At 38.2% G+C, this 27497-nt stretch overlaps 1 protein-coding gene across 4 annotated transcripts; it reads right to left on the minus strand.

Moving 5' to 3' along the window:
• Positions 1–7: 7 nt before the first annotated feature.
• Positions 8–27497, minus strand: LOC140792522 (B3 domain-containing protein Os01g0905400-like). Of its 4 annotated transcripts, none has more exons than XM_073143578.1 (6): positions 27143–27497; positions 24321–25611; positions 24070–24222; positions 23788–23897; positions 9804–10088; positions 8–235 (listed from the first exon to the last, which is right to left on the minus strand). In XM_073143578.1, the coding sequence occupies exons 1-5, from the start codon at positions 27302–27304 to the stop codon at positions 9834–9836; spliced, it is 1971 nt and encodes a 656-aa protein (XP_072999679.1). In that variant the 5' UTR covers positions 27305–27497; the 3' UTR covers positions 8–235; positions 9804–9833. The 4 variants fall into 4 exon arrangements, with proteins under 4 accessions (XP_072999679.1, XP_072999680.1, XP_072999677.1 ...); XM_073143579.1 differs by having other exon boundaries at positions 9804–10079; positions 24070–24225; XM_073143576.1 differs by having other exon boundaries at positions 24070–24225.

Raw genomic sequence — 27497 nt, forward strand, 5'->3', positions numbered from 1 at the left:
AGAGACATAGAAATATAGTTTCATACCATAAATAATCTCAAGTAATTATGAGTCCAGATACAAGTTCCACAGGCCACAACAAGCCTTTAAGATATACAACCAAAATACATTTCTAATGTCCAAAATACAACGCCAATCATAATACCCTCGCAGGGGCTCGATACAACTAATAGAAATAGTCATAACAGAAATAAAGGCAGCTACTCCTCGCTACCCGCATCTGCTTTCCTTAGCTCTGAAATGATGCTATCAAGAGGTGGTGAGCACACAGCCCAGCGAGTAAAATCCATACAATCTATAACAATGAAATCACAGTTGCATATCCAATGCATGCCTATAATTGCTAGCAATAAAAATACACTTATTTAAATGACTTACCATGAGTTACTAAAACAATGCAATCAATAAAGACTACAGATCACTATCTTAGAACATGCCAACTCCTACTCATATCAGGATAAGTCCACATAGGTATAAAGCTTGATACAATCTTTTATTCATACAAATGTCAATCATAATATTTACATGTTATGCTTAGAAGTAAAAAAGTAGTTTAGTCATTTCATGCTCACCAAGACATTAATCATGTTTTATCATAGCCCACCGAGCCATTCACCACACAATGTAAATATTCTCAAGAAAATCATCCATCACATAACCATCCATCATCTCATACATCGAGGAGGGATATATACACATCTAGCGATAATATCACCAAAACATGCATGGCGACACTACGTGTGACTGGTTGTATGTGGCCATCAGACTAAGGACCTCGGTCGTAGGCCCATATCTCACTATCTTTAAATCATCACCGCCCTTAGCGGGAGAGTCAAGAGCCCTCAGCTCATCAATGGATGCCCTAACCCTGCGTCGTCGGGTATCGCTAGAGATATATCTCCACCTTATAATCATGTTCTTATTATCATCATAATCTAGGTCTGACTATGCAGTATAATTACTTGAATGCCACACAGGCTCTCGACCTCAGGTGTAGGCTGCTAATAATATAGTCATATATAATACACTCTATCATTAACCCTGGGCTGAGCGAATAAGGGCACTGCCTAGTCAGAAGCCGACTACTAATGATAGGTGAAAGTGGTGCAGTGTCTGTGAGTGTACAAGTCATGTCATAGTCATCACGGTCGTTACATTCTATATTCACAACAGATAATTATGCAAGGGTTTCTCATACATGATATATGTAGATCATCGTTATACTAATGCATGTGCTAACATTAACATTCTCATAACATTATGATGAGTAAACTATCAATAACTACACATGTTAAGATATATCATGGTACACTAGATGCATGTATTAATACTAACATTCCTACAGTATCATGGAAGGTATAATAGCTGCAACTAGTTCTCCTCAACTAGCCGGCTCCTCTAGAATCCCAAAATCCTCCTCACGTAGTGTCGATCCTATTAATTAACGCAAGTAAATGATATGCTTTGATACCAAATTGTTAGGCTCTAATACTAAATTGATAGGCTCTGATACCAATTTGATATGCTCTGATACCAAATTATTAGGCTTTGATACCAAATTGATAGGCTCTGATACCAATTTGATATGCTCCGATACCACTTGATGAGTTCTTGAACCAAAGATAGGCTACGCAACAATTCCTTCAAGGTCTAGATGTATTATAGGAATCAGTCTGCGCGACCGTGGGAAAATATTCGTCAAATATTCTCTAGTAGTCAGAAAATTACGAAACCAATTGGGTTAGATCCATAATTCCTGATCTACAATTTTCGTATTTACGCCATCCACATATATATAGAGGCTAGCCAACAAGTCCTAAAAAAATATGAAACCCTAATTCTAGAGGATTCCCGTCAATCGCGTTCGAACGCACCAAAATATGTTCTCTGTATATGCGAACGTGATGCAGGCATTCAAACTCGCCCGACTGCATTCGAACGCACAATATGCGTTCTCTGTATTTGCGAACCTGATGCAGGCGTTCGCAAGGACGTTTGAATGCGACCCCTCCTGCATTCGAACGCGACCTACATGAATTTTATTTTAATAAAAATAAACACCTAATGTAATAAGAAAAGATTCTATCTAATTGTATCAATAAAGTCATACGTAAGGTTAAGGGAGACCTTAGTGGGCTATAGTCCCACTATAGCCCACAAGGCTAGCTGTGGTAGGCTGGGGGTCCAACCATAGCCCACCAAAGATTTGATTGGTTGGCTGTTAGTCGCAACCAACCCAAATCTTTGGTTTAGTGGGCTGTGGTCTGACCGCAGCCCTTTGGTGGGTTGCGGCCTGTAGCCCACCAAAATTTGGGTTGGTGGGCTGCGGTCTGCAGCCCACCAAGGGTTGGGCTTAGACCGCAGCCCACTAAGGGGATGGGTGGGGGTTAAACAAACCCCCACCCTCCCTCACCATCTCCTTTCGAGGGAGGGAGACAGAGGGGGGAGAGAGAAGGGCCCAGCGTTGCTGGTGGCCCACATTGTCGGTAGCCCACCCTCGAGGTCAATAGCCCGCAACCCTCACCCGGGGTGGGTGGCTAGCAGGAGAAAAGGGGAAGGAAAAGAGATAAGGAAATCGAGGAGAGAGACGCGGCCACCATCGAGGTCAATGGCGCCAGCGGCACAGCCACGCGATCAGGTAAGGCACGGCGGCCGAGAGGGGTAAGTACAGGGAAAGAAAGAAAAACAAAAAAAGGATTTATTAAGGGGGGTCGCGCGGTTGGCTTCGTCAGCTCCAAGGCTTCGTCGGCAATCCGAGAGAAGGTGAGGGAGGGAGAGATGGTGCGGTGGGGGGAGGAAATAGGGGAAGGTTGGGATAGTCACGTGCACTGTAAGAGAAGAGAAAGAAGAAGAAGGATTGAGTGTCAACTGTGTACCCGCAATCTGAAATTTTTTGACCAGAATTCGCTGATGAAGATACGATCTTTGTCAGATACAATCGTCTATGGCATCCCATGTAATTTAGAATATCCCAAATAAAAATTTCAGCAATCCTCTTTGCTGAAAAGAGGTCTCCCAAAGCTAAAAAATGGGCATATTTGCTAGGCAATCAATGGCCACCAACACCATAGAATGCCCTTTAACTTCTAGAAGTCCATCAATGAAATCCATAGGTATGTCCGCCCAAATCTGCTTTGGAATAGGAAGAGGTTGGAGTAGTCCAGTTGGTTTCATAGCTTTAGTTTTGGGGCATTGGCAAATTTGGCATTCAATGACGTAGCGTCTCACACTTCATCCTTTGCCAAGTGCAACTTTGGGACAGCCGCTTATATGTTCTCAACACTCCTTTATGCCCAGTTGTAGGAGTGTCATGGAAATACTCCAATAATCGCCGTCGGAGCTCAATATCGACGGGTACAAATATGCGACCTCGAAAAATTAGCAACCCATCTCTCTTTTCAATCTCTTCAAGCTGCCTTGGATCAACCTTCATTTCTTGTAACTTTGCTGCATATGCAGGGTTAGCAATACCTGTAAGTCTCAACTCCTCCAAAAAAGGAAAAACATGTGCGGAGTACGCCGCCAACTCTGCTTGTTCTGGTTGCGCTATAGGGCATCGGCGGCCTCATTTTTTGTCCCCTTATTATGTACTATTTTATAGTAATATCTGATGAGTATAGATACCCATCTTTGCTGTGCGAGTGTATGTACTCACTGTTTCAAGAAGTAGGGTAAGCTTTGCTAGTCCGTTCGAATCAGAAAACATCGACCAATGAGGTAGGGTCGCCATTTGGTGATCGCATGCAAAACCGCTAACATCTTATGCTCATACATCGACAAATGCTTGAGCTATCGGATACAGCCTTGCTAAGATAAGCAATAGGCTGTCCCTCATGCATTAACACTGCCTCCTATGCCAATCCTGGAGCATCACATTCTACCACAAACTGTTTGGTAAAGTCGGGCAATGCAAGTACGAGTGTTGCGGTCATGGCGGTCTTGAGGGCTTCAAAGGCTGTCATGGCCTTCTCACTCCAAATGAAGCCGCCCTTCCTCAACAACGCAGTCAATGAGGCAGCAATCTTTCCATAACTTGCTACAAACCGCCTGTAGTATCCTGTCAAACCCAAAAATCCTTGTAGTTCTTTGGGGCTCTTTGGCGTCAGCCACTCTAGCATGCAAGCTATCTTTCCTAGGTCGGCTGCAACGCCTTGGGCTAAGATAATATGCCTAAGGCACTCCACTTGTTGCTCTCTCCATAGACATTTAGACTGCTTGACCTTCAACTCATGTTGCCGAAATAGATTCAAGACCTCCTTCAAGTGTTGTAAATGATCCAGCCAAGTTTTACTATAAACCAATATGTTATCGAAAAAGACAAACACATACCGTTGGAGGAGTGGGTAGAACACATCATTCATCAAGCCTTGGAACATCACTGGAGCATTCGTCAGGCCGAAGAGCATAACTCGAAACTCATAGTGGCCATCATGAGTCCAAAATGCGGTCTTGTGCACGTCTGTGGGGTGGATTCAAATCTGATGGTAGCCCGCGTTTAAGTCAAGCTTACTGAAATATGTAGCCCCTACTAGCTCATCAAGTAACTCCTCAATAACCAGAATAAGATAGTGGTCCTTGACAATAATGAAGTTCAGTGCCCCATAATCGACACACAATCTCCAACTACCGTCCTTCCACACTAATAGAAAAGGGGAAGAATATGCGCTGAGGCTAGGCTGTATAATCCCTTGTGTAAGCATCTCCTTTACCATCCGTGTAATCTCCTCCTTTGTACGTGAAGGTACCTGTAAGGTCTCACATTCACTGGCTCTGCTTCCGGTACGATCTCAATGCGATGATCTGCATCTCCTACCAGCGGCAATGCTTTAGCCTCTTCAAAAAGAATCGCAAACTCCTATAATAAACTCTGCAAATTCGCTGAAGTGCTTGATACCTGCATCTCAGATGGTTCAATAGGGGCCAACTGCATCATAAAAGCATCACCATTGTGACTAGGCAACCTCAAGAGAGGTAGGTGGCGCCCTATTGTGGATGTGCTCCATCCAATCGGACCCGTCTACCATTATGCTTGAAGGGGAGGCATATCTCGCTGAAATCAAATGTCACGGGCTCAAGGCTCTGCAACCACTGTGTCTCTAATACGACGTCCGTGTCGCGGAGTGCAATCGGATACAAGTCCATGACAAAGGTATGGCTCTAAATTCAAACCTGAATTGCACTGCATATGTCGTCGACTTTGAGCATCATACCATCACCAATGGTGATGTCGAACCCCACCATTGGCTCGGAAGTGAATCCAATCTTCCTAACTAGCCGCTCGTCAAGGAAGTTGTGCGTGCTCCTCGTGCTAACGAGGATATGCACTATATGCTGATACACTTAGATAGTTATTTTCATTAAAATAAAATTTATGTAGGTCGCGTTCGAATGCAGGAGGGGTCGCGTTCGAATGCAGGAGATGTTGCGTTCGAATGTAGGAGGGGTCGCGTTCAAATGCCCTTGCGAATGCCTGCATCAGGTTCGCAAATACAAAGAACGCATATTGTGCATTTGAATGCGATCGGGTGAGTTTGAACGCCGACGTTCGAACGCCTGTATCGCGTTCGCACTTACAGAGAATGTGTTTTGGTGCGTTCGAACGCGATTGACGAGATTCCTCTAGAATTAGGGTTTCATATTATTTTAGGACTTGTTGGCTAGCCTCTATATATATCTGGATAGCAGCCAAATTTATTATGCAATTGGATTATTGATTTCTTGCCTCTTATCTTCTCTCTAGATTTCTCTCTCCTCCCCCTTCACCACCAACCTTCCACCTCTACCGTTGGCAAGGCTTCTCCTAACTTCTAATCTTCCTCGACTGTCGAGCCACCCCACTTCTTTGGGATCTCAACCACTTCGTTCCCTTCGTCTACATCCTTTAACCACTTCCACAATCTACCTTCATCTCCATACTTATCCATAACCCTAACATCCACTCCACCCATCACCACCACCATCACCCACGTTATTCCATGTTTTCGTCTCTGCTATAGTTCAAACTGCGAAGGGCGTAAATATAAAATTTGTAAATCAGGAAGTTATGGATCTAACCCAATTGATTTCGTAATTTTCTGACTACCAGATAATATTTGACGAATATTTTCCCACGGTCGCACAGACTGATTCCTGTAATATATCCAAATTTTGAAGAAATCATTGCGTAGCCTATCTTTGGTATCGGAACTTATCAATTTGGTATCAGAGCTTATCAATTTGGTATCATAGCTTATCAATTTGGTATCAGAGCTTAACAAGTGGTATTAGAGCCTAACATATGCTTCCTTATCAACTCGTCCATGCGAGGGTGCAGATTCAAAGTAAGCATGGAGAGAAATGCTCGCTCTAATCTCCCCACCTCAGTCTCCTCCACCTCAATCTGCTACTGCTTCTCCACCATGTCCTCTACAACACCCTCATCATCAATGGGATTATCCTCCTTGGCCTCCCTATCTATAAGTATCACTGAACCGGTTTGTCGCGCACAGTGATGACTCGGCGTGAATTTCTCGTCACATCTAAAACACAAACCCTTGGCCCTTCACTCCTCCACCTGGGTAGGTGTGAGAGTTCGTGCAAGGGCCCTAGGAGTTGTCTTCACATCTGAAGAAGTGCAAAAAGAAGGTCGTGGTCTAGCCGCACCCGGGAGGGTCCTTAGAGACTAAACTAAGCCGTTAGGGCCGCCCAGTTTCATCTGCTGCTTATTAACCCATGGGTGCCCTCTGAGAGCTCGATGTTTGTTTTCCATAAGCAAGGTGTCTTCCACTGCTTGCCCCAAGTTCAACGGTCGCAAAGCACGTACATCGGCCTAAATTTCTTCCCTCAATCTAGTAATAAAGGTGGCTTTGAGTTGCTTGTCCATCCAAGGTGGTACACAACAACTAGACACCCGTTCAAATGCTTTTTGGTAAGCTCTCACCATTGTATTCTGGATCGTCTTTGTCAATAAAGCATCAAAATCCTCGTACCTCGATGATCCAAACAATTTATAGATCAAATGGTAAAACTCTTCCCAAGTTGCTATTCCTCTATGCATCGTCACTGAGCGATACCACCGTAATGCTGCGTCCTCCAAATGAAAAGATGCAAGGAGCACCTTTTGATCTTCTTCGATGCCATGGAAGTCAAAAAACTACTCGATGCGGTAGAGCCAATCTAGTGGGTCACCTCCTTTGAATTTGGGGAATTCCAACTACACTGTTCGCTCACAGATACTAGTATATTGGTTTGGATTGAAGCGAGCTCCAGCCCTAATCGGGGGAGGATGCTCCTCGAGCCATGCCATCTCTCTATGGCATCCTATCGCTACAACCATGATGTTATCTTCTTCCTCTTTCCTCTTAATCCAGGGATCATCATTTTCTTCGTCGACAAATTGCGCTCGTCGGCGAGGCTCCACTTTCCTTAGTTTTGGCATGGTTTCTCTTCGTGGTCCTCGGTCAACTGGTGGAACCATCATAGGGGTTTCACAGGTGGAAGACTTGATACTTTTGGTCCTCGATTTGACCCCTCTCAGATTGCCCACAACAACCCAGCATTTTGTTGCGCCATCGTTTGACTCAAGGTTCTAATAGTTTGGGCAATGATGGTGGAGAAGGTTTGTCCTAATGCTTCAATGGACCTTGATAACATCTAAATATTTGAGTCAACAATGGTAGATGGAGGAGGAAACGTTGAGTGTGCATGGTCCTCTTGCCCTTTGTTGCCCGATGTAGGATTTGTAGAATTTTGTTCTCCTGTGCGCGTGGATGTCTCCCCTTCTTCTCTTCTTTGGGCCACCATGAATCTAGTGGTAGATGCCATTGCGGATGCATGAAAATGAAAGCTGCCTCTGATACCAATTAGTTACGATCGCCTTTCGTAATGATGATTTTCTATTTGATTTAATAATTTGGACAGAACTCAGCACATAACTTGAGAATATAACTGGGATCGATCCAAGCATTGGATTGACTTGAGTTTTGAATATATGTTGTTTCTCTGCGAGTTAGAAATCCAACGTAACCAGAATCTCATTGATCGGATGAGTAGATCGAAAGTCACGTATGAAAAAATGACCAAAGGTCAGGAGGTAGTAGGATGGACGTGGATTATGTGGTTAGGTTTATAGGAGATAATTATAGGTATGGTGGATGGATTAGTGCTTGGAACTAGATAGGGTACGAGAAGGGAGCTTCCAAGTATGACTGGACGCAGATGGAGGAGGGAGAAGCAATGAAAGATTAACTTCGGCCGTAGATGAGAACTTGGGTTGGATACTAAGAGGGAGGGAGGAGGGAGAAAATGGCTCAAGCTTGAAAACCAATTCCAATGATCAATAATCTAAAAAGGCTATTTTTCCACATATATAAAGGCTAGTCGAACATCTAAAAACCCTAAACAAATCCTATTACAACTCAACTTTTTTGTTAGGCGTTCAAACATACTCCGATTGCATTCAAACGGCCAAAATGAGTTCTCTGTATGTGTGAACGCGAGATCAGGTGTTTGAATGATCAAAACGCATTATTTGTACAACAAATGCGAATCAAGTGTTTGAACAACCTCGTTTGAACGCCATCCATTTGCGTTCGAACGCATATGCTAGAAACTATTTTATTTTTCTAAAACATAAATAGAAATTGATACAAATTGAACTGCAACATAGAGATAGCGATGGCCGGAACCATTCTGAGAGATCGTCAATAGGATGCTATATGGTGTAGCCTACCTCAAAAGCACATGGAACCTATGGAGGGTATTAAAGTGACGAGCTTCACTAGTTGAAGCTTTCTAGACCAGTGCGACACCAACTTGAGGTCACTAGTTGGTGAACTTCATCGATGAAGCAAAAGAGGTAAAAATGCAGCTATACTATTATATACTTCACTAAACTGAAACTGATTTTTAGGGGTGGAGGACTCACCAGAGAGTCGCTAGATGGTCTTTTCTTGCTCTGGCGATGCTCCACCGGTTGGATTCAGCAATCCAAGTTTCGGTGAGATAAGAAGAAAGAAAAAGAGAAAGAAAGGGGATGATTGTGGCATGGAGGGAGAAGAGGAGAGTGGGGATTTTCAAGAGAGGAATTTATGGTTACCACAACTTCCCCCATCTAATTTGCCTAGTAAACTGTAATTTTCCTCTCCCAAGCATAGGGGTTACAAGGGGTGAGAAAATGACAACTGGAGCATAATAATTGAACATTTAGCTATAAAAGACTAAAAGTTGTAAATTTCATATCTAAAGCATATGATTCTGTCTAAAATATCTGAAAAAACTAGCCAACCAAAAATTTTGGAGCCCTATTACCAAGAATCAAGTGCTCTCAAGATGAAAGCTCTAAAGAAGTAGATCCTTTAAACTCTCAGTTCATTTGTAGCATGTGCACGAAGAAGCTATGCATATGTGTGTTATATAATGAGTACTGACACATATATCTGTAGAAACCATGAATTAAGTCACAATTACTTTATTTAGACAAGAAGAACAGGTTCTGGTAAAATCAAGTTAAAGAAAGTCATGTAAGCAGCCTTGGACGCTTGATAACTTTGATCAATTAAAATAACTTGTGGATTTTAAACAAAAAAGGTTTAAAACCACCTGCATCTTCGAATTGTCTGGAAAAATCGAGACTCTAATTACTAGGCCATATCCAAATTCTATTTTATACGAGGTACTTGTAGCATATATTTCTTATTGCACAAGTGAGGCAGCTGTATCCCCACCATAATGAACATCACAGGGAGTCAAGAAAGTCAGATATTGATTTGCCAAATTAAAAAAAATTTGGGTTATTAACTCCTCAGAGTACTTGAAATACTCACCGGAATATGAAGCAGCAGAGAGAATTGGCCCTATTGTTTCGAGATATGCACTTGAAATGTTGGTCCTGAGGTGCTGTAAAGTTCAAACTCACAAGTATGTCCTTTTCTAAGGTTGTTTGCTTTGGTGAATTCTTCCCAGCCACTGATAAAGCCAACAAACCTGTCACTTTCATGGTAAAGAACAGGCCAAATCCTCATGCACGGGTCCCTCAGTGTGATCACCTTCCTTCCATGTTTAATCTTTCCCAGGCGAAATGGCAATCTCTCGTGGAACTCCTGCAAATACTATTTAAGATTATTTAAGATACTACACGTAAATATGTATGAAACAATTAACTAGCAAAAACAAAATGAAATTGAGCAATAATAGCCTATGTAGACTGGCCCAAACCCCTCGTACATGCTTTACTAATTCATAAGTTGGTTATCACTTGATTGTGATGTTATATCTACCGGTTGACGATTGATTTAAAATGTCACTGCGGGATAGAGACCAAGACCCTACCTCTCATGCTAAATCCACTTATGATTTGATATTGGACGCACAGTGCCGCCGCCGTATTATTTCTTTCTCTCTTGTCCGCTGCGTAGAGATAAGAAAAAGGAGGGCCCACGACTAATTTAGGGTTTAGTGATTGGTTTAGGTTTAGGTTTAGGTTTATGAGCCCAACTTGGGCGAAACTAGTAGTCTTCAGGTTCGATTAGGTCATCTAATTGACCCAAATGGAGTTCATGTTAACTCTTAGCTAACCATTGCGAACCATAACACCATAATTTTCTGAATTAGACTCAATTGAGCTCAACTGAGTGGATCAATTGAATCTTATCTACTTAGCAACTGATTTTAAGGACTAACTTCACAATCAAGATGGCGGGGTCACCAATAGAACGGTCAGTACTTCACGTCACTATTTAATGTCCTAATTGATCTGACCATTTTACCCCTATATTAGCATGCATCCAAACATTGGAAAGATTAATAATTGGTATACTTATATAATGTTATGCTACATCAACAATCATATTAATAAAAATCGTTCTCTAATTTTAGTAAAAATGATTCAAAATTAAAGAACTTTTGGGTTATTACAAGTATCACAGGATGAAAAAGATGATTTAACTTCATGTTGATTTCTTTGACGAGATCGCTATAAGGAAGATCTTCAACTATACAATTTTTTACTAGATGAACCATCTAGGGCAGGGCATAAACATCTGCTTTTGGGTTTGGATCAGGAATGTCTTTTTGTGGTCCTTAAGAAGGCACTTGATGAGTATCAACATCATCCCAGGAGGTGGCTCGTGATGAATATCACAGGATGAAAAAGATGACGATTTAACTTCATGATGCATCCTATAGGTGGCTCGTTATTTTTTATTGCATTACATTTACTAGAAAAATTATCAAGCTTCTCTGACGTGTATACTGAATCTTAGGTACGTTTTAAAAAATGAGCTATAGTTTTATTTTGACAATTTGTGAACGAAATCATATTTATTTTAGTTATATAAATTAAATTCACCTGTGTGGTTAAGTCACATAGTCTGAGTGTGATAAATGGACAAAATCATAATAGGAGAATCTACTAAAAGAAATTTAAGTGTCGTCCGAATGAGATAAGTGGACAAAATCATAAGAGGAGAATCCACTAAAGGAAACTTAAATGTTGTCCGAATGAGATAAGTGGCATTTGATAGACGCACGCAGAACATAAAAGGAAATTCATAAATCTGTTCAAACTGGGAGTTTCCTTTAGTGGATTCTCTTGGTATGAAACATTGATGTTTCCCGCCTCTATATAAGTGACCCAAAGGTTTAGAATAAGACATCTAGCTCAGGGGATTAAAGTAAATCATCTATGAATTCTCAGATCCCTCATAAAGCATATTTCCTATTCTGAGGAGTATCATCTACACGTGTCCGAGTGCTTGTGTTTCAATAGAAGATGAAACAACATAAAGATTGAAGAGTTGATCCTTAACTCAGGTGCTTACCAAAGAGAGACGATCTTTTCCACAAAAATAGTTAATTATGTGATTCCTATTAGTTAGTATTAAGAGGTTTTAAAGTAATTATTGTTTTTATTGCTTGATATAAGATTGTTTGACTTTGGCTGGGTACACGATAAAGAAATCGTGTCATTGTGTTTTGGCGTGTTTTTACTTTTCCCCTCTCTCAACTTTCCATCCACTACTCTTACTCAAATTTTCTCTCACCAATTTCAGCTCAAAATTTCTCTCACCAATTTCAGCTCAAATTTCATTATTAGAGCAGGATCGGATTTCTTAATTGTTTTCGATTTTCAAAATTTGATTCATATTCAGTTTCTGAGCATAGTGGACTCGATTTTCACTTTTCCTAAACCAATTAGGATTCTGTCTTTGACTTTTTGACTAGTGATCTTTATTTTTCATATCTCTAAACATAGTAAAAGTACGAAATCTCTCCCAAAATTTCAATCATCTTACATATGCCCATAATATTGTGAACAAAACAGGGCCATTAGTATGAAAAAATTAAGGTGAAGTGAGGAAAGAAGAGAATCAAAGAAGAGAAGTATTATATAAGGTGAGGGTATTCGCTTTGATACAAAACTATTGTAGGACAAATAGTTAGAATATTAAGCTAGCCCATTTGACTAGTCAATTAGATTAGTTGGCTAGTGTAGAATTAAAAAATAATGCTTTGGTTTTGAGATAACTCTTAGTGTTTTCTATGACTTTAAATGATAATAATCTTTGGATTCTCTAGATGATAGAAATCAAAGAGTTATATATGATAACTAAGAGTTATATAATGATAACTAAGAGTCATGTAGTATATCTAAGAGTCATGTAAACCACTATATATATGTAGTCTTATCTTGTGCAAGGAAATTAAGTAAAATTTAAAGTTTTTATCTACTTCATCTTGTGTTAAGAGAACAATCATCTTCTCTTGAATTTTCCATCACCTTCTCCTAACACAAATAAGGGGTCATACTATGCAATGGTGGATCTTTTTGTAAAGATAAATAAACTAAGGTTCCCCATTTTGGCCGATCCCTAAGCAGCAGCACCTGCTGCCGCTGACAACTTGAGAGAGGAGGAGAAGGGTGGAAATCGGAAATAAGTAAAGAAAAAAAAATTAGAAAAAAATTAAGAGGGTATTAATTTAGTATAAGTTTAAATTATTTCATATTTTATTTTGATTTTTATTTATGTTTTCTATGTACAGAGTTATAGTTAAAAACATAAAATATCAATGGCTCCAAAAAAGAAGTCATATGATACTGACATTGGGTAGCAATATTATAACACTATTGGGAAAGATAAAAGGCGTGTTAAATATAACTGGTGTGAAAAGAAAATGAGTGATAGTGACAACCGTTTGAAAAAATAATTGGTTGAAAGGCAAGAAAATGTAGCAGCTTGCACTCAGGTCTCCTTTGAAGTTAGAAAATAGATGCTGGCTCATCTAATTAGTAAAAAAAAGGATAAACAATCTACACAACAGAGAGTCAATAGTTCGTGAAGAATTTGATGTCAACTAGATCAAAACATATCATATCATGAAGACATTGGGCTCGATAGATCAAGCCTATTTATTTCTTAATTGATTTATGCGTATGTAAGCTCTTAAAGCAAGTCTAATTAAGTCATGTAAGACACTAATGCAAGTTCAATTAAATTATGTAAGTCATTAAGGCAAGTTCAATTATGTCATGAATGTTTGAGAACAGATTTGTAATATATATTTGCAGTGAGTGTGTAGTGTATTGTAGCTTAAGAAAGAAAGAAAGCAAAGGAAGAAGAATGTTCTATCTTCTAGATTGATCTCACTCTTGCAATTTCAGATGAGTCTGGTATTTATATAAGGTGTAAAAATTAGGAATTTTTCCACAACCATACAATTCGACCAACTCTTTTACTATTCCAGCTGTCCTAACATCTAATCATACACTTATACTGCTCTTTAGCCGTTAAGATCATTTAGGAATGTAGCCATATAAGGCTTTGCTTGGTCAGCAAGAAATTCTACTTTTTTGTTATTTTGTTTGAGTCAGCTACAGCTTGTAGCTTAACTACCAACACTCCTCTTTAAGCTACTAGCAGGAGTGACACCCAGAAGATCCCTTAGGTAAAAGAACCTTTCTTTAGGCAAAGCCTTGGTGAAAATGTCGACAATTTGCTCCTCTAATTTGCGGTACAACATCTCAATAATATTGTTCTACCATGCATCCCTTATGAAGTGATACTTTCTCTAAATGTGTCTAGTCTTATGATGAAGGACTGGATTTCTTATCATTGCAATTGAAGAAGTATTGTCACATATTAGAGGTGTTGCATTCAACTGAACCTCACCAAAATCATTTATGACAAACCTCAACCAAACAGCTTGAGAAGTAGCTTTTGCTGCAATGACATATTCTGCCTCTACAGTTGATAGAGCAACACTTTGTTGCTTTACAGATGCCTAAGAAAATACTCCTGAGCCAAATGTAAAAGTATACCCTAACGTGCTCTTCATGCCATCCTCACATCCACCCCAATTACTGTCACAATAACCAATCAATATTGTTGATTTTCCTCTTTCATATTTAATGCCATAGTCCAGAGTTCCTTGTATATATCTGAGGACCCTTTTAGCAATTCTCATGTGAATTTTGCTTGGACAATGCATGAATCTTGAGAGTAGACTAGCTGCAAACATGACATTTGGTCTAGTTGTAGTGAGATATAATAGACTTCCCACAATGCTTCTGTACAAATTAGGATCTGTTACTTCACTTCCATCATCTTTCTTTAACTTCTCGTTGACTATTAGTGGTGTGGTCACTGATTTGCAACCTTTTAGCCCAAATTTCTTAAGAAGTGTCTGAGCATACTTCTTTTGGTGAATGAAAATATTGTCAGAACTTTGAACTCCAATTCCCAAAAAATGATGCAGCAATCCTAGATCGGTCATCTCATACTTCTTCATCATGTTCTTCTTGAACTCTAACATCATTTCTTCATTGCTATCGGTGAACACAACATCATCTACATATATTGACACTATGGGTGTGTTTATATTGTTCACTGTCTTGGTGTACAATGTAGCTTCACTTGGGCTCCTTTGAAAACCATTTTCAGTAAAATAGGAATCTATTTCTCCATACGAAACTCTAGAAGCTTGCTTCAAGCCATATAAAGCCTTTTTTAATTTATAAGCTTTCTCTTCTGCATCCTTGACCACAAAACCCTCAGGTTGATCTACATAGATCTCTTCTTCCAACACACCATTTAAAAATGTAGATTTGACATCAAGCTGGTATAACTTTCTGAGCTGATAAGGCAATTAGTATTCTGATGGTGTCTAATCTTGCAATTGGTGTAAAGGTTTCATTGAAATCTACACCAGGTTGTTGAGCATATCCATTTGACACCAATGACTGATTTGTCTCTTGGTCTGTCTCCTAATTCCCATGTTTGTTTTTTCTCAATCATTGACATTGATAAGTTCTCGAACTAAAGATAGGCTACGCAACGATTCCTTCAAGATCTGGATGTATTATAGAAATTAGTCCGCATAACCGTGAAAATATTCGTCAGATATTCTCCAGTAGTTAGAAAATTACGAAACCAATTGAGTTAACTTCCCGATCTACAACTTTCGTATTTACTCCCTTCGTAGATTCGAACTGTAGCAGGGACGAAAATACGGAATAACGTGAGTGATGGTGGTGGTGACGGGTGGAGTGAATATTAGGGTTATGGATGGGTAGGAAGATGAAGGTGGATGGTGGATATGATTAAGAGAAGTAGATGAAGGAAACGAAGTGGTCGAGATCCCAAAGAAGAAGGGTGGCTCGATAGTCGAGGGAGATTAGAAGTTAGGATAAACTTTGCCAACTGTAGAGATGGAAAGATGGTGAAGAGGGATGAGGAAGGTTAGGTTAGATAGATGATAAAGAGGCAAGAAATTAATATTCCAATAACATAATGAAATTGACTGCCATCCACATATTTATAGAGGCTAGCCAATAAGTCCTAAAACAATATGTAACTCTAATTCTAGAAGATTCCCGCCGATCGCGTTCGAACGCGCCCGATCGCGTTCGAATGCACAAAAGACGTTCTCTATATGTGCGAACGCGATGCAGGCGTTCGAATGCGGGTGTTCGAAATCTCATTCTCCATTGCTTTCTGCCAGGCAACATCCTTCACAGCCTCTTCAAAGTTTTCTAGTTCTACTACACAAAAATTGCAGGATGCATATATTTCATTCAAACTTCTAAACCTCACTGGTGTTGAGCTGGGAGTTGAATCTTGTGATTTTGATGCTTCATGAGTTGCATTTATAGCTTGAGGGGATTGAACTAGGGACTGAACTGGAGTTATAGTCTCACCAAATTCTGGTTCATTTCTAGCATTTTCAACTTCACTGTCATTGATTGGAAAAATAATAAATTGCTCTGAATTTGTTTCTCAATTCCAATGTGATTTCTCATTGAAAATCACATCTCTTGACGAGACAACTTTACTGGTTTTCAGATTAAACAACCTATAATCGTTTTCACAGCTATCATAATCAACAAACAAACATTTTGTTGCTGACTCATCTAATTTCTGCCTTAATTGTTTAGGCACGAGCATAGCAAATAGAACCAAATACTTTTAGATGCTTGACTGATGGTTTTCTTCCACTAAAAGCTTCAAATGGAGTTTTTTGCTTCAATACTTCGGTTGAACACCTATTCAACAAATATACAGGAGTATTAACAGCTTCTCCCCAGAAAAGATAAGACATTTTCTTCTCATGCAGCATTGACTTTGCCATTTCAACTATTGTTCTTTTTTTTCTCTCAACAACTCCATTTTGCTGAGGAGTGTAGGCAGTAGTCAATTGCTTCTCTAACCCCATCTCTTCACAGAATTTATCAAACTCATTTGAGTTGAATTCACCTCCCCTATCACTTCTTAATCTTTTAATCTGATAAACACTTTGCTTCTCAACCATGAGCTTGAACTTCTTGAACACAAGAAACACTTCTGATTTCTGTCTCAGCAAATACATCCAATCATCTATGAAGGTGAGAAAATATCTATTTCCAGCTAGAGTTGCAGTTTGCATAGGTCCACAAACATCAGAGTGGATGAGTTCCAAGGGTTTGGAAGCTCTCCAGGTTTGATCTTTGGGAATGATTCTCTATGTTGCTTCCCAAGTGCACAACCTCCACAAATTTCATCTACTTCATGAATCTCTGGCAGACCATACACCATCTCATTTTTCTGTAAATTTTTCAAACTTTGAAAGTTCAAATGCCCTATTCTTTTATGCCAAAGCCAAGTAGTCTCCATAATAGATGCTCTCATAGCTATTGGATTCAAATAGTTCAAGGAGAGAGGAAAACTTATGTTGCCCTTCATTCTCACCTTAGCAACTAGATTTTAAAATTTTTTATCTTCATAAATTGATGCTGCATAATCTCCAAACACAATGAAATAACCATGCTCCATCATTTGCCCCACACTTAGTAGATTTTTCATCTAAACCAGGCACTAACATCACTTCTTTAATGTGCCTCTTATCCTTCTTAGTCTGGACTACAAGAGTTCCTTTGCCAGTTGCATTCACCAACACACTATTACCCATTTTCACCTTTGATGTAATATTAGTATCTACATTGATCAGCAATGTCTCATTTCTTGTCATGTGGTTACTACAACCACTGTCTAAGTACCACGCACTGTCATCCTTTACTATAGTTGTAGATTGACGAGCAAAGAACACACTACCTTCTTCTTCATTTGTTTGACGTGCATAGTTAGCTTGTTGATTTCCATTTGCAATGCATTCCTTTTGCATATGCCCAAATCTATTACACCTTTTGCACTTTGCTTTATCTTTGAACCAGCAAACACCAAAATGCATTTTGTCACAAATTTTGCAAGTTGTTTTAGGTGCATTAGTGGATTGTTTTGATGTAGTACCACCTTTTCCTTCCCATTTCTTATTTTTCTGTTTTTGAGGCTTCTTGCCTTTGTTGCTAGTACCTCCACTAGATTGCTCTACTCTAAGGTTGATACTCAGACCCCGAAATGCATTCTCTGTAGTTGAGTCAGAGTGCATCTCAAGTCTTTGATTAGAAACCTTTATGGAGCTCATAACCTTCTGTACACTTAGCTTATCTAGATCCTTTGTCTCTTCAATAATAGAAACAATAGATTCATATGACCTAGTTAAGCTAAATAGAATTTTCTGCACAATCCTTTTATTAGGTATTTGTTCACCAAAACTCCTCATCTTATTCACAATATCAAGCAGTCTAGTGAAATAATCCTTAAGTAATTCATTTTCTTTCATTCTACTGTATTCAAAATCACGTCTGAGAGCTTTAAGTTTTATTACTCTTATCTTCTCATCTCCTCTGAACTCCATCTGTAAGATATCCCAAGCTGCTCTAGCTGATTCTTCATTTGCAATCCTTGGAAAAATATCATCTAAAACAGCATTCTGGATGAGACCAAGTGCCTTTGCATTTTTGGTGATCTTCTCCTTCAAGGCAATCCTCTTAGGTATACTAAGCTCTGCCTCTTCTTCTTCATTTTCAGATATTTCAAAACCCTCTTCTCCAAAGCTCCCCAGATCATGGGACTTGAATATAGTCCTCATTTTAATTCTCCAGAAATCATAGTTATCTCCATTGAATATTGGAGCCCTGAGATCTGAACCACTACTAGAACCGGCCATCAATTTTATGAAATCGATTTGCACAGGTTTCACTGTACGAAATCTCCCCTACTGATCTCACAACACACCCAGATGCACACCAAATCAGAACCATTGCTCTGATACCATATTTGAGAACAGATTTGTAATATGTATTTGCAGTGAGTGTGTAGTGTATTGTAGCTTAAGAAAGAAAGAAAGCAAAGGAATGAAGAATATTCTATCTTCTAGATTGATCTCACTCTGGCAATTTTAGATAAGTCTGGTATTTATACAAGGTGTAAAAATTTAGGGATTTTTTCACACCCATACAATTCTACCAACTCTTTTACTATTCCAGCTGTCCTAATATCTAATCATACACTTGTACTGCTCTTTAGCAGTTAAGATCATCTAGGAATGTAGCCATATAAGGCTTTGCTTTGTCAGCAAGAAATTCTATTTTTTTTTATTTTGTTTGAGTCAGCTACAGCTTGTAGCTTAACTACCAATAATATAAGCCTCTAAGATAAGTTCTAGTTATAGTCGTATAAGCCTTTAGGGCTAAGTCCGAGTAGGACTCTGGTATCAGAGCATGTCTTTCTCGGACCAGATGCTGACCACAAGAAAGACCACACCAAAACATCATGAAGGCAATTTCGAGGTTACTAAAGAAACGTCTTTTCATATACGGGGAGGACTACTTCTCACCTTGAGGACAAGGTGAACGAAAGCGTGGTGAAATAATGTGATTCGGAGTAGATTGGATCACCTCGAAATACATTGGACTTGATAGATCAAGTCTAGTTATCTTATTTATTATTCTTATACGGTTTAGTCAAAGTCTTAGTATGTTCGAATTTTATTTAACTAGCTAAATCTAATTCTGCGTAATTTTGGAAAAATATTCGCAGAATATTCTACAGATACCAAAATAATATCAAACTAGTTGAATAAGATTGGAACCTCCAGTTCTACAACTTTGGTATTTGCAAAATCTCCAGATTTGGAATCTATCTGTGGTAAAACGAAGGGTTAATCCAAGAAGATAAGGAAGACTGATTTAGTTAAATTTGTTTATGACCTTTTGATTTAATCTCAATAAATAGGATCTTATGGCTTGTATCTTAGGTATGCTTAGAATGAAAGTTTAATTGGCTTTTGCTCAGGCATCTCCCTTAACTAAGTCGTCGGCCTCTACATCTCCCTCCTTCCTCTACCAACCAGCGCCACCTCTTCCGTTGGCACGGTCTCATCTAGCTTCTAATCTCTCTCTACTGTCGATCCCCTAGTTCCGTAGGGCAATCCTACTTCTCTCTCTTCGTCTCTTTATCTTAATTATCTCTACCTCCTTTACGATTTTTTACTATAGTTGTAGGCCAATCATAGCCTTCAACCATCTATCGCATCCGTAAACCACCACCACCATCATCGATTGCCGAGCCCCCTCCATCAACTACTCGACCTCCACTCCATCATCACCTTCATCCTATACCTAAGAATCCATGCCTCCACCCACGGATCCCAAATCTCATGCAGAACCGTTACGAATCGAATCAAGCCAGTTCGTAATAGACTTATTATACCCGACCATTATATATAGAGGGGCTGGGCTTTATTAATCCAAGCATCCGAGCATTGAGAAATTATTTTAGCTTGAGTTTATCTTACCAGTAAGAGTAAGATAATCTAGGGGTAGAAGTAAGTTAATTCATAATAGTTTATTTTCCTAGGAGTAGTTTTAAGTTAGAAACCCTAATTTTACCTCTAACCTATAGCCACCATCATCTCTAGCAGCCACCTTATTATACGATCGTCCACCACCACTCTTGACCATTCACCACCACCCTTGGTCGTTCATCACCACCCTTGGCCGTCCACCACCCTTCGACGACCGCTGCAATGTCGGATATTTACCATTTTGCCTCATTCTGATCTTGCTCCATTATTTTAATTATATCTTTTCATTCAGACATCAGATTAATGTGAACCTAAAGTCATTAGAACCCTATCTCATAAGGCTATTATCATCTAAAATTTTATAATTTTTTTACGTCTGGATCGTTCCAGATCTTGTTCATAACATAATTGATGCATAATCCTGTATATATTGATAATAATAGCAACGAGCAGAGTGGGAGGATGATGAGGAGAGACAAATGAGGACAATGAAAGAGAGCAGAAATATGCAAAGAGAAAGAAGAGATAAGAAGAAGCACTAGTGATAACTTTCAAAGATCTAGATTAGTTCATATACAAGGAGGGAGAGAATATGGGGGCAGCCCCTAAGACTCTTAGTATTACAGCAGAGTCTGAAAATATTGGATCAATAGAATATATCTTCTAAAACGGGGTCGTTCAAAGACTTTCATCAAGACAGCTCTTAAAGGATTAAGAAGGCAAAAAACATATTAATAGGGCTATCTCTAAACTTTTCTTCTATAATTATATTTCTTTTAATGTAGCTAATAGTCTTTATTATCACATTATAGTGAATGCTATATAATTAGTAGGGCTTATTGTTCTACCTCCTAGTTCAAATAATATTGTTACTAAATATCCTTACTTAGAGGTAAATGAGCTTCGTACTTTCATTGAGATATTTAAATATTATTGAGATGAATTTGGTGGTTGTATACTAATGTTTGATGAGTGGGTGGAGTACACAAAACAGAAAAAAAATATAATTAATTTTTTAGTATACTTGGGCATGGGAATAATATTTCTGAAGTCTGTGGATACTATTGCTCATTTAAAAAATGTGATTATATTTGTCAGTTGATGGATAAGAGGGTACAAGAAATCGGTGAAAAAAGAGTAGTGTCCAAGTGGTTACTGATAATGTGACCAATTATAAAGTTGTTGAAAATTTACCTATGATAAAAAAACCTCATTTCTATTGGGCATCATGTGCTGCACAATGTATTGATATAACGTTAGAGGATATTAAAAAAGAGTCTGAAATTGACATGGTCATACATAAAGGTCAGATGTTGATAAATTTTATATATAATTATGGTTGGGTTCTTAATTTACTTAAGCAGATAACTGGTGATAGGGAGATCATCAGACCTGGTGTCACTATATTTGTAACTCATTTTTTCGCTTTAGAGAGTATCATACACTATAAGAATGATACTATGCGAATATTTACATCACAGGAGTGGTTTAAAAAATTAAGAATATGAAAGCTAAAGATAAATCTTTAGGTGAAACTTTGAAGAATATGGCTCCTGGAAATACAATTTGGGGTAATATTATAATTGCTACCGTAGTATTTGAGCATCTTGTCAAAATCATATTTTTAATAAAGATGATATGTTATTAGATTACCGAAATAACTCATGATTAGATGAGATATTTGAGGAGACCATAGTGAGGGTAGATGCTAGTACAAGTCGTTCATCAATGAGAGCTAATATACCTACCAATACTAGTTATAATCCTGATGATACACCTGGTGGTGAGATCGTCCCATCTACATTTGTTGAGGAAAGTCAAGAAGGAATAAAGTTTGAAGACAGAGAAACTGAAGATGTATATACATATCAGCGACATTATCATGAGAATGTTGCTTTTTATGATTATGGTATATCGAGTATTTATTGTTTGAAGCCATCACATGATCCATATGCTAGTTATCCTAAGTATTCTCAGACACAAGATCCATATGCTAGTTATTATCCTCCTTAGACACAAGTCACAGCAATATTTATACAATATGACTAGTATGATAGAATCACTTTTTAGAGAAACAAGTCTTAGGCATTATTATTTATAAACTTATGATGATTATGAGGACGAAGACCATAGAAGAGAACCAACTCGATATTCATCAAAGTTTTAAATTTTAAGTAAGTTGATACATTTTTTAATCTTTTAGACATCATATGTGAGTAATTTTTATTTTTTTATCTTTTTGTAATTTTTTTCTAAGTTTTTAGAAGTTTTTCTGTATTTTTAAATATTATTTAAAACTTTATATAATTAAAAAATAGTTCAATCAGATACGAACGGCCGATATGATCAATACATATAGTTTTTTGGGACAGATGATACTAATCTCGATCCTAATATTGGAAACCTTAGAATAAACAAATAAGGATAAAAGATAAGAGAAAGAGTAGTATTGTAGAGAGAAAAAAAACAGATAGAAAGAAAGAGAGAGAACACCACGCACCTGGTTAAAAGAAACTTCTATTTATAAAACCATTGCTAATTACATGTTTTAGACTTTGATAGGAAAACCTAATTTACTCCTAAAAAGAAAACTTTTAATCTAATAGAACTCTTTAGATAACATATACAAACCCTAATTTACACTATTTAGGACTCATTCAAAAATAATAATGAGATATTCATTAGGTAACATCACTGCTACAGTACTTACGCTGCAGTCATGAGTAGTACGGCATCACAGTATTTTGCTACAGTAAATTCAGGAAAAAAAATAACATTATGACAGCATTTGGCTAGTGTATAAGCCTTAAATACAAATAAAGGGCTTATGTACATTTGTATAAGGAGAGAAGTATGATAACTTTCTAACACCCTCTCACCTGAGATAAAAAAATGTGCATAAATTTAAAATTATACATGTCGAATATACTTCAGCACAATTCAATTTAGGCCGATGCTTTGATTCTTTTTTCTAGATATGGGAGAGAATTTACAAATAAGAGAGGCTTATGTTCTAACCAAACACTACGCACAACTAAAACTACATGAAATCTACTAGGCTTTCATCCTTCATCAACTTCTTTTCTTCGTTGATTGTTTCATTGCACTAGCTGCATCATGCCTACCATATATACAATTTTACTCCGAATTGTTTGCAAAAGATTTAAAACTTTTGCAGTCACTGAATGTTCTTAAAGATTTGCAGTAGTTCATAGTGAGGGGAAAAAGTGAGAACACTTTATGCTTTCCACTTCAGGGTTAGCTTTTCACAATACCAAGTTGCAACTAATGGCTAGAAAACTATTTGAATTTATCCTATGATATAGCATAAAGTTTCTACAGGTACTATAGAGACATGTGCCTACACTTTCACATGCCTATGATTTTATATATCTAGAGTGAGGAGAGAGAGAGAGAGAGAGAGAGAGAGAGAGAGAGAGAGAGAGAGAGAGAGAGAGTTGAGTAAAATATATATATATATATATTATATATATATATCATATTTCAACTATAATCATCAACTACATAATAAATAAATTAAACATTAAATCAGATTAACGAAGAAGTTAATTTTAAGCATGAGGTTCAGTTTCTAAATTCTAATATGTGATAGTGTTATAGAACACTCACAAGCCAAGATTGTGCAGTTACTGCCAAGGCAAAGCTGGATTTTCCATGATTTGGTAACTGAATGTCAATAGGATCCATTCGTTCAGTTTTGACAACTGCAAAAGAAATTCCTGCACATATATTGTATCCTTTTCCAAGTCAATCTTTAGCATTTGACCAAGCATCTTTCTGCCATATGAAAGTTAACATTTAAACTAATTACTGGTTAGAGAATAGACAACTTTCACTCCTAGAAATAAATTTAGAGATATCAGCATCATGTAAACTAAGATTATCAATTACCAGAATCACGAATTTTCTGTTCCATAATGTCAGAATGTTCATGAAGTACCGACATATTGCTGATGATTTTAGGATCACTTTCACCAGAACTGACGGACCGACCTTGTTCTTTGTGGAAACTAACCAGTGGAGCATTTCCTGAAGCTTGGTTCTCTACTGTTGATAAGCCAACTCTGATAAGCCAAAGTTCCTAGAAAATAAAAGGCAATGGAAATATATACTTATTTAGTATTCTTAGAAAGTTTACTGACCATTTTTAATTCCAAACTGAGTGTTGTTGCAGGATGACATAAGAGTTTCCTTTTCATCATTAGAACATTTAAAAGCACATGCACTGGATAGTGCTTCAACTTGGTTTCCATATGGTGAGTAATTTTTCTTAATAATCGCAACCTTGTAGCCTGGAGAAATAGTCGCATCCTTTGCATTGGCATTAAAAGAAATAGCATTGTTACGTATATTTAGTTTGTCTGTGTCTTGTTTAGCTTGTTCACAAATTTTGATTTCCTTCATCTGAAACTTATGTGTACTTATCTTCGAAGAAGCCAGATTTTTGTTCTCAGGGGAATTGACATCTAAAGTTTGAGGCCTAGAACTTGCAATTCTTTCTTTCTTATCCCTTTTGACCGATGTTTCTAATGTGTCTCCTTTCGAATAGTCCATAGTCAAACATCCATTGGTACAAGGATAAGTGACTACTGCCAAACTAGACTGACTCTGCTTATTACTCTTAGTTTCTTTGCATTCTTTAGCTAATGCAGTCTGAGGTTCTCTGAGATTATCACGATGACTGTGTGACATTTTGTCATTCTCAAGGAATTCTGCATCTTGGGAAGAACGTTCACATTTGACCTCCTTTTCCAAATCTTTTTGGGTCATTACCATTCTGTCCATATCCACATCAATGTTTCCTGCAGGAATTTCACCAGATATCTCTAAATCTATAGCATCTTCATCGACAATGTGTGGAAAATCCTCAGAGAATCTTATCATGGATGCTGTTTCCAACTTTTCAGAGCTATTTGTAGGACAAGGAGGCCTATTACTCTGATCTAGATCATCTCCTGCTCCTCCATCGCAGCAGTTCCCAACAGCCATTTTTGTGCTTGAGATATCATGATCTGTCATGCTAATTACTTTTTCAGCTTTTGGTGGAATTTTGACAGCAATGCAGAGCTTCTCTTCAGTGGTATCCAAACTTTTCTGGATCTTTCCTGAACTCAACTCAGTTGATGTCTTCACTTTTTTACGTCTTTTCCTGTTATGATTTCTTTCATTTTTCTCACACAAATGTAGTCTTTCACAGGCAGAAGCTGCAAAAATTTGTACTGAAAAGATTAGCTTCGTAATGTGCTTAAATACCACAAATTCACCAGTTCTGATGGAATGATCCAACACAAAGTTATGCCATCCATATCCAAAAGCCAATGAACCATCCACTAAACATGTCTTAACCCGCCAACGGTGCCCATATGAATCTTCAAGAAAAATGATCTTATCAACCAAGTCTCCTATAGTTCGAGCAAACATGGGTGGGATGTACTGCAAGTACCATCGTATCAAGTGAGGCAAGAGACTTATAAAAAATCTCAATGGTGATAATTTTGATCAAGAATAGGAATTAGTCTGATAAAATTTGGAAATGAAGATCCATATTTGTTGAATACTTGAAATAATTACTGCCACAATCATAATCAAACTTATTCACATTAAGCAAAACTTCAAAACACAAACATTGTAATAGAAGTAAGCTGGAGAAATATGCACATTACTAGAAAATCCAGGTTGAACTTGAATCACTACAATCCTAAAAGATAAGTGCCGCAAAACTTCCCCGACATGTGCCATGCCAATATGGCATTGGCACCGGCACCAGGATTATCCACAATACCTTTAAGTACCAATTTTCAACCTAAAATTGTATTCAACCACTAAACTTTCAACAAATTTGAGTAGGTATGTCAGAACATTTAGAGACAGATTATCACTTTCATTCTATGGAAACAATTTTCCTTGAATCGTGGGCATGAGGAACCTATTGTCTAACGTGATTGACAAGTATCCTCATAGTGTTTTAGCAAAATAGTGACTAAGAGGATCTTTTTTCCTCCATTGAAGTTCTCTGTTCCTTCTCTCTTGTCTCAATCTCTATTCTGCCTCCCTTTCTCCTTTCTATGCTTGTCTGGCAGTCCTACTATACACCACCAAACCACTACAACTGGTGCACAAGAAGCATAAACTTGGAGAAAAGCTCGCTCAGGTGTTCCTTCATGAGAGGCGATACCTCTACCTTTGAAAGCAAAAGTGATAGTTTGCCTCTCGCCTCTTAGGTTCAATTTTCTCTAAATTTTGTGAAGTCTAACATCTGCGTAGTTTTAAATTAAGTTTTTGAAGGTACCCTTATAAATTTCACATCTCCATCTATGTCTCTCCAAACCTTGATTTTGCATGGATACCGTTCATGTTACCTTCTAAAACTATGAGTTAAAATCTGAATCAGTTGACATATGTTTAAGATGTGATATAAATGATTAGCCCATTACCTAACTACTTAAGCTGCTGATCATCGGATTATCTTATATGATATCAGAGCCTAGCTTTCTAGATGTCTGAATTCAAACCTCACTTAGCCCCATTTCATCTGTCATCATTTGGCCTTGCGCATTGTGGAGGGTCGCACACATGCCATTGTCTTTCATCTTTCACATTAAGTGTATAGGGCCGCGGAGCGTGTTAAAGGTATGATATGTACATTATTAGTCCACTGCATAATAGCTTAACCTTTCAGCTCAACTGGTTATCTAACAAGATAAAAAAGACACAAATGCTTTCCCATAGGGTACATATATATATGCAAATAGTTGAATTTAGAAGAGAATATATGCAAAAGAAGACTTTCATGCCGTCAAAGTTCTCTTCAAATTGACTGTCTTCTCAGATATAAGTTCAAAATGGTTCAGACCCATATCTCAAAAGTTTCATTTATGTGAATCCACCAAAGAAATAAATAGAAATTCTTTGAAACACCAGCTCATGGCAAAAGGTAGAAGTGCAGGTGAAGGAAATGTCATACCAGGGCCTCAGAGAAATCACCGATCATGATCTTGAAGAAGGATGGTGCAGCAGAGACAGAAGAAGAATAAGGAGGCAATGCAGAGGAGGACTTCCCACGAGTCCCCAGGCATTTCTTTGTGCATTCTTTACTTTCTTTCTTCTTCTTCTTTGGACTGCTCATCTTCTCCTTCTGGGTCTCCCCAAATTCCTCTCTCCCCTCTCCCTTCTTCTACTTGCTCCTAAACACCAAGAACCCAACTCTCCTCTTCTGCTCACTGTTTTCGGGAGACAAAGCGCAACTTTCCACACACGAAACCGCTGTGGCCTGCTGCAGTGTCTTCTCCCATCATTCTGAGCGTAAAATAATAAATGAA

The sequence above is a fragment of the Typha latifolia genome, chromosome 7, assembly GCF_019914945.1.
Source record: "Typha latifolia isolate L0001 chromosome 7, TyphaL0001v2, whole genome shotgun sequence".
In the NCBI taxonomy this organism is placed as follows: Eukaryota; Viridiplantae; Streptophyta; class Magnoliopsida; order Poales; family Typhaceae; genus Typha; species Typha latifolia.